The sequence below is a fragment of the Lactuca sativa genome, chromosome 7, assembly GCF_002870075.4.
Source record: "Lactuca sativa cultivar Salinas chromosome 7, Lsat_Salinas_v11, whole genome shotgun sequence".
In the NCBI taxonomy this organism is placed as follows: Eukaryota; Viridiplantae; Streptophyta; class Magnoliopsida; order Asterales; family Asteraceae; genus Lactuca; species Lactuca sativa.
The window spans coordinates 96576942-96585002 of NC_056629.2; the positions used below are offsets into that span (position 1 = coordinate 96576942).

General features: G+C 33.1%; 1 protein-coding gene and 1 long non-coding RNA gene across 3 annotated transcripts; one reads left to right on the forward strand and one right to left on the reverse strand.

Moving 5' to 3' along the window:
* The first annotated feature begins 853 nt into the window (after positions 1–853).
* Positions 854–4489, forward strand: LOC111898460 (receptor-like protein kinase FERONIA). Of its 2 annotated transcripts, XM_023894364.3 has the most exons (8): positions 858–2137; positions 2419–2561; positions 2689–3097; positions 3194–3321; positions 3391–3450; positions 3722–3871; positions 3957–4111; positions 4323–4489. In XM_023894364.3, exons 1-8 carry the CDS (start codon positions 1027–1029, stop codon positions 4351–4353), a joined length of 2187 nt encoding a protein of 728 aa, XP_023750132.1. In that variant the 5' UTR covers positions 858–1026; the 3' UTR covers positions 4354–4489. The 2 variants fall into 2 exon arrangements, with proteins under 2 accessions (XP_023750135.1, XP_023750132.1); XM_023894367.3 differs by lacking the exons at positions 3957–4111; positions 4323–4489 and having other exon boundaries at positions 854–2137; positions 3378–3450; positions 3722–3876.
* A 1057-nt stretch (positions 4490–5546) lies between these two features.
* LOC122194954 (uncharacterized) lies at positions 5547–7858 on the reverse strand. The gene is made up of 2 exons (XR_006184797.2): positions 7337–7858; positions 5547–7153 (listed from the first exon to the last, which is right to left on the reverse strand). It is a non-coding gene; the product is annotated as an uncharacterized LOC122194954 (long non-coding RNA).
* Positions 7859–8061: the final 203 nt, after the last annotated feature.

Sequence of the window (8061 nt, forward strand, 5' to 3'; positions counted from 1 at the left end):
TATATATAACATCCAATTTTAACATTGAGTTTACTGTTTTCGAAAATAGGATCATAGTTACCGATTAAGAAGATGGAACCAAGAACCGAACACAACATCAACAAAAATTTCAAAACAACATTATACATCCAAATTATAAGTATTCAGCAAAGAACCATACGAATGAGTAAAAACATATAATTTCGAAAACAATATCAAACTTACAGATTAAAATGATTCAAGGAAGAAATGCATACATTTATTCGACTAATCAGACTGATGGGAATGTTGAAGTTTTCTTGCATTTGTTTTCTACGTGGGAATTATGACATAATGTTTGTGTAAATCGATTATTAAAAAGGTTTGAAATATATATACAAGTCAATATGATGAAAATTAGCAGGTAATCAATTGAAATCTCATTTAAACTTAAAATATAAGATATTATGCTTGAAAGTGTATTTGTTCATAAAAATATCCGAAACTTTTGAAATTTGAAATTAATAGTTTCTGAGATTTCAACATATAATGTATTTGGAAAGCAATTTTGAATGGAAATAGAGCATAAATTTAAGGTTTACATTAATAAGGAACCAATTTTGTAGTTGTAAGTTTGGAAAGAATTCAAGTATCATTTTCATTCAATTCCTACATTTAATTTCCTAATATAACGGGTTGACTTCTTGTTTGATCAAGGCGACGTAAGCAAATTGATCTAAGGGTGTAAAACCTATAAAGAAAACACAATCAACGATTCAAATTGTTTTAGATGATGTCATAAGGTTTCTCTTTTAATAATATTTAAAGATAATATTTAAATAACAACCTTGACCCTTTATTTTTTATCTTATCTTAATAGAATTTTTTTTAATTTTTTTATTTTTTTTGTCTTTAGTGAACTAGTTGCAAAAGAATTAATTTTCTTTTATGACTTTAGTGGGGTAGTCTAAGTCAAAAAAGCTTTGGATCTAGAGCTTTTGAAACTAATGTGGCGTGGCCATCGTCACTCATTGCCGTTGACTCGTCTGTCAACCTTCAATATCCTCCATGGCAGAACATCTATTGCAAATTCGAACGTCTACTTCGACTTCTTCTTCATCAAGAGCTGTGATCGCTGCCACTGGCGATGGTAAGGAATCTCAACCCCCAATCTCCTCCTCCATACAACTCTCTCAAACATGCCGTCACTTCCAGTTTGCTGAGATTCTCTTAGCAACCAATACTTTTGACGAATCATTAGTAATTGGCCATGGAGGGTTTGGAAAAGTTTACAAAGGCAACATTATCAATGGATCAAGTGTTATTGTTGCTGCTGTTAAACGGTTGGACTCCATGTCCAGTCAAGGGGCAACAGAGTTCTGGTCGGAAGTTGAGATGCTTTCAAAGTTACGTCATAGTCATCTTGTGTCTTTGTTTGGTTATTGTAATCATGAAAATGAAATGATCCTCGTATATGAATATATGCCAAATGGAACACTAGAAGACCACCTCCATAAACTCGGTACCCCTCTTTCATGGCTTCAACGACTCAAGATCTGCATAAGTGCAGCTCGTGGGTTAGACTATCTCCACACGGGTACAGGGATTGATTTCGGGGTTATACATCGTGATGTCAAGAGCTCCAATATTTTGTTACATGAAAGTTGGGCTGCTAAAATTTCAGATTTTGGGTTGTCCAAAATAGGTCCAACGAATCAGACATCAACTCATGTCAACACACTTGTTAGAGGAACATTTGGGTATCTTGATCCACATTATTACGCAACTGGAAGGCTGACAAGGAAGTCTGATGTGTATGCGTTTGGGGTTGTGCTGTTTGAAGTGCTGTGCAGGAAGCGTGCTGTGGATAAAAATCTTGAAGTAGGCTTGGCAACATGGGCTCAAGATTCTATCAAAGAGGGAAAGTTAAAGGATATAATTGATTCAGATATAAGGGGGCAAATATCTACAAAATGTCTAAAGGGGTTTGTTCGAATTGCAGAGAGATGTTTGCTTAGCCATCCAAAGCAACGCCCTACCATGGCTGAGGTTGTTTTCAGTCTTGAATCTGCATTGACTTTACAAGTCAAAATCAATAGTTCCTTTCAAGCTGGTGGCAAAACAATATTTGGAAGAATGTTTGATAGGTTTCCCTTTTCCTCCAGTTTAGAGAACTCTGGTATTTTCAGCTCCTGTTCAATTGTGTGTACAGATTACTTAGAATATAGAAATGCAATCTCATAACTTTAAAACACAAAAGAGTAGTTATGCCGAAAGGAATACTGAGTTGAAATATTCAGGGTATCATTCTATCATTTACTTCAGTTATATATGCTTATCTTCTTTACACTCTTAAAACTAGTACAAAGTTATTTGATGATTAATAATGCTCGTTTGTACTTGTTAATTACAACTTACAATGCTTATGAGACATTCATTTGGTCATCTACTATGTTACAGCAAACATAAATCCAAGGAGTAGTTTTGGTGAGGGAAGTTCTGGAAAGGTTGACAAAAACACTTTGATATCTACAAATCCTGATGTTGGTATTAGGAAGCACAAAGAAGAAGGTTTTCAGGGACATACAGATACTTCAAGTCTGGTAAGCATCCAAAAATATACATCAACTTATATTAATAATTAATGAAGACAAAAAGAACAAAATAAATATTTCCCAGATAACTTTCCATTTTCATGTTTTGTAAAATCCTTTTCCTATGATGTTTCAGGGATCTACAGAAGCAGATTTTTTCAGTGAATATGGTGAAGGGAATAGGTACAAATTATTGGAAGTTATTGGTAAAGGAAGCTCTGGAATTGTATGTTCTGCATATGATACTCATAGTGGCGAGAAAGTAGCAATAAAAAAAATAAATGATATATTCGAACATGTTTCTGTTGCTGTTAGCATCATTCGTGAGATTAAGCTTCTTAGGCTTCTTCGTCATCCAGACATTGTGGAAATCAAACACATCTTATTACCACCTTCAAGAAGAGAATTCAAAGATATCTATATGGTTTTTGAGCTTATGGAATCTGATCTTCATGAGGTTATAAAAGCAAACAATGACTTTACACCAGAACACCATCGATTCTTTCTTTATCAGCTTCTTCGAGGACTGAAATACATACACTCAGGTCATACAGTGTTATCATCTTCTGATGATATGAGTATTTTTTTTAATTGTTATGTTTCTGTGCATTCTGATTGTGAATTACTTCTTTTAATTTCAGCAAATGTATTTCACAGAGATCTAAAACCCAAAAATATCTTGGCCAATGCTGATTGCAAACTCAAGATCTGTGACTTTGGTCTTTCAAGGGTTGCATTCAATCATCCACCAACTGCAATATATTGGACTGTATGTGTAATAAATGCCACTTTTTTTATTATTTTTTTATTTTTAAAGTTAATCAGGTTGCATTCACAGGATTATGTTGCAGCACGATGGTATAGGGCTCCTGAACTGTGTGGATTATTCTTTAGCAAGGTGCCACTACTAAAACTACAGTTATTCAACACATTTAAAATTAGAATTACATTAACCTCTGAACAAATATATCGATGGCAATAAAGATTTATAAATTAGTGCTAATTCCAAAAAGTAGCAATATACTTTCATTTATCTGTGAATTATAGTTAAAAAATCAATGGAAGTACATTGCTATTTCTTGCATTTAACCATATAACTAACTATATGAAAAAACATTGGTCGATTGGAATTCGTGTACTAAATATAAATAGCTCTTCTTTATCTGCAGTACACACCTGCTATAGACATATGGAGTATTGGTTGCATTTTTGCAGAGATTCTAACAGGAAAGCCCCTTTTCCCTGGGAAAAATACTGTTCATCAGTTGGATCTAATGACTGATCTTCTAGGAACACCATCACCTGAAACTATATCCAAGGTTGGTTTGCATTTACATCACCACTTTTTAGAAAGTAAATTGCTCTTTCTTTCTTACTTCTTAATGTTGATATGATTCGAAACAGATAGGAAATGAAAAGGCAAGGAGATACTTGAGCTGCATGAGGAAGAAAAATGGGATTCCTTTTTCACACAAGTTCCCAAATAAAGATCCTATTGCTCTTCGTTTGTTAAAAGAATGCTTGCGTTTGAGCATAAGGATAGGCCTACTACTGAGGAGGTAAAATCTTGGCTGTATATTGTAGATTTATGAAAGATCTCTCTTAACAAAAAAATAATAATAATAATTAAGAGTAGAATGTTCTAGTGGAAATAAATGAAAAATCTTGGCCATATATTGTAGATTTATGAAAGTACACATATAAATGAAAGTACATTGCAATTTCTTGTATTTAGCCTTATCAAAAAGCATGTTTTGGGCTTTGTATTAGGCTCTTTCAGATCCATACTTTAAGAATATAGCTAAGATTGAGAAGGAGCCTTCTGCTCAGCCAATTTCAAAGTTGGAATTTGTGTTTGAAAGAAGAAAATATACGGAAGAAGATGTACGTGAACTGATTTATAGAGAGAGATTCTTGAATATCATCCCAATATGTTGAAAGAGTACTTGGATGGAGCTCAACAAATTGGCTTCAAGTATCCAAGGTACAATTTTTTTTTTTTTTTGGAACTTTGGCAATATACTTTGGGTAAAACATACTTGTTTATTATAGCATCTTTCTTTCCTTTCTTTCGATTACAATATTGTATTTTGAAAAATCTATCCAATTGTAGTAATGTCATCCAAATACAAAGAAATATTCATCGATATAATGGGTATATTTTACAAAGCACAATGTCCTAATAAAAAAACGTGAGAACGATGTGTACACTTTTCAAATTACAATGTCTTAATATAAAAAAAAAAACAATTAAAAAAAAAAAAGCAAAAGTACGAAGTTCTAATAGAAATAGACGAAAGTAAAATGATATAATAAACCAATCAATGAAAGTATGTTGATCTTTATTGCATTAGCATCTAGACCCTTAATGTTGCATGACATCTAATTTTGATCAACCACATCCCAATATTTATGACTATCATTTAAATCCAACTACATTTGTATTATATCTATATTTTCTCTTTCATGATAACATATTTCAAGACTATTGTAGAATTATACAATGAATTTGACCACAAAAAACAACATATAACCATGCTAAACACACCTTGAATCAATGCTCACCCGCTGTTGACAGCAACTACTTCATTTTTTTTGGCATTATTTTAACACAATAAAAGGACTTATAATAACGTAAACCTATTTTATTATTTTAACATCATGTTGTTGAAGTTTACTACAAAATTAATCACCAAACACAACGATATATACACACCAAAACATCACATGCTGTTGATGTAGCACATGTTTCACATAATAAACGGACATAAAATTGTGTGGAACTAACTAGACTATCCGGGCCCCACTTGGTACATAGAAAGATAATCTTTATCCAAGGAATATATTATCTAATATATGATTGTCTTCATTTTTGCAGTGCTGTTAAGCAATTTAAGAAGCAGTTTGATTACCTTGAGGAGCATTATGGTAACAGTACAGTTTCTGATACTGTAGAGAGGCCACGAGCTTCATCATTGCCAAGGTGATCTATGCTTCCTACCTCCTTTTCTAGAGACTCCTGGATTTTTTTTTTTTTTTTTTTTTTTTTTTTTTTTTTTTTTCTTGACCCTGAAACTGGTCTACTTAACTTTTGGTTGCAGGGCTCGCATATTACATCCAGAATAGACAGGAAAAACAGTAGAAGTTACACATATACTTGAGCTAAAAAAATATTCATTATTTCAAATTAAGATGGCAAAAAGTTATGGCTGTAGCAGTGTAAATAATCCTTGTAAAAATGAGGTTTTAGAACTCTTAATTATACCAGGAATCATGCTGTAATTGAAAAACAACGGAACATAATTAAGTTGAATGGAAATGGAAAATAGAAATAGATATTTACTTTCATAGTTTACAAAGACAGGATGCCTCAAGGAGTGTAATATAACACACACACACAGCTAGCTAAACTAACTGATAGCAACTAATTAACTGATTCAACAGTCGCCAACAGCTACAGCTGTCAAACAGCCTGGAAATGCAACATCACCAAGATGGTAGAGATTCAGTAGATGACAAACTTAACCTTGAGTAGATAAACGCATGAAAAATACGCAAGGTGGAGTTGAAGATAACATCAACAAATAAAGAGTAATCAGCTCATAAGGATTTCCTAAGCTAAAGAGATGAAGGCTATGTTTGACAAAATTAGCCAGGAGCCGGAAGATGTAGTTTTTATTTGTGTAAAAATGTTCGACAAATGTAGTTGTAAGCTTTTTAAAAACACTAAAATTATATAAAAAATAACTAAAAGCTAAAAGCTACTTGAAGTAGCTAATTCGCTTTTGGATTAAAAGCTTTTTGATTAAGAAAAAAGCTTTAAGCTTGTGCTCCGGAATGAGAATTTTTCTTTTTGATTCGAGTTTTTCTTAACAAATAAAAGCTCTCAAAAGCCCACCGTTGAATATACCCGAAATCTAACACCCCCTCGATCTGGATGGCCAAGGAATCATCCATAACATGAACTCTGTCTTAAATTGATTTTGGCGTGCTGAAATACTGAATCCCCTAAGATACTTGAGTATTAGAGTACTTCACCAAAGTAACGAAGCTTGAAATGAATTTTTTTATGCTAGAAAAAGTTGTTGCCATAAGTACTATTAGTCTCAATAAAGAATGACAAGAACCTGATCCGAAATGAAGAATAGGAAAGGACAAATATCATATTAACCCAACAAACTTGTCTCGTTTGTTTTAAAAGGTCACTATTGTTATTTTTTTGCACAATAGCTCATTAAACTTACAAAAACAATGTCAATTAAACCATTATTGAAAATCTGAAGCAATCATCCGGTTACAATGCTTCTGTGGCAATAAATACAAAGCCACGTAGGAAGTTAGCAAAAAAGAAAGTCAGCCAAATTTGTGTTTTGTTATTGTCTCCAACTTCACCTATTCTGTTCTTTACTGATGAAGACCATAAACAGTAATTGTTCAAAGACACAAATCCCAATCGCTAAAATGTTCACTTTGAAAAGACATTCAAGATGCCAAGAACAATCGTCAACATCCATCTTCCACCGCAAGAACAAACCCAAAATCATATATCTAGGTTTTACCGAAGACGATGAATTTCTATTTAGCCTTTTTTTAAACTGAACCTGATCGTCAATCATCATTAAAATCAACAATTAACATCAAGAATGAAGAGAGATTGCAAAAACGATTTCAAAGCCCCAATGCGCAAAAACAAGAAGCGAATCATCAGTTGAATCCAATAACTAAGAATCAAAACCAAAAACTGTGAACACAAATCAAAATATTTGAAGAAACGATTACAATACCAGAAAAAAGAATCAGTTATAGAACCTAAAATCAGTTTTCCAGGGTTCGGATTTGGAGATAAGAGCTTGGACGCTGACAGAGGTTGTTATTTGGCATCTTAGACTCAGTTTGTAACCTTCCTTGATGATTGACAACACGATCTTGAACGTGGTCTTGGTATCAGAACTCTCTTGGCTGACCCTCCTCCATTTTTAATGTCACATGGAGCATTGGTACAATAATACATACTTAATTGATATTCTTCTAGGGTGAATTCGTTTTCCTTGTCTTCATTTTTCCCTCCATTAATTGTGATGGATCTCGATTCAATTTGGTGGGTGAATAGAGGTGGCGAGTGTTAGTTTTTGGGGTTTAGGGTTACCGAGAAGACGAACAATGTTCAACAGCAATTTCCACGTAAGCCCAAGTCGTAGCCCTGGCCCTTGCCTTTTTCCTAGATTAAAACCTGTCTTTTTCCTATATTAAAACCTGTTATAATGGGTTCAGTGACTTTTTTAACTGGTCAAACAAGAGTTCATTTCCTTAATATACAAAAAAAAAAAAGTTGGATGGCCTTTTAAAACAAACACAATAAATTTGATGGGCTAATATGACATTTGTCCAACAGGAAACAATACGAATTAGGCCAATGTCATATAATAGTAATGAAGTATTAAATTTGTTTCATCTAAGTCACTAAAAGTTATTTTTAAAAGATTTAAGAAAGGTACTATTAAATATGACT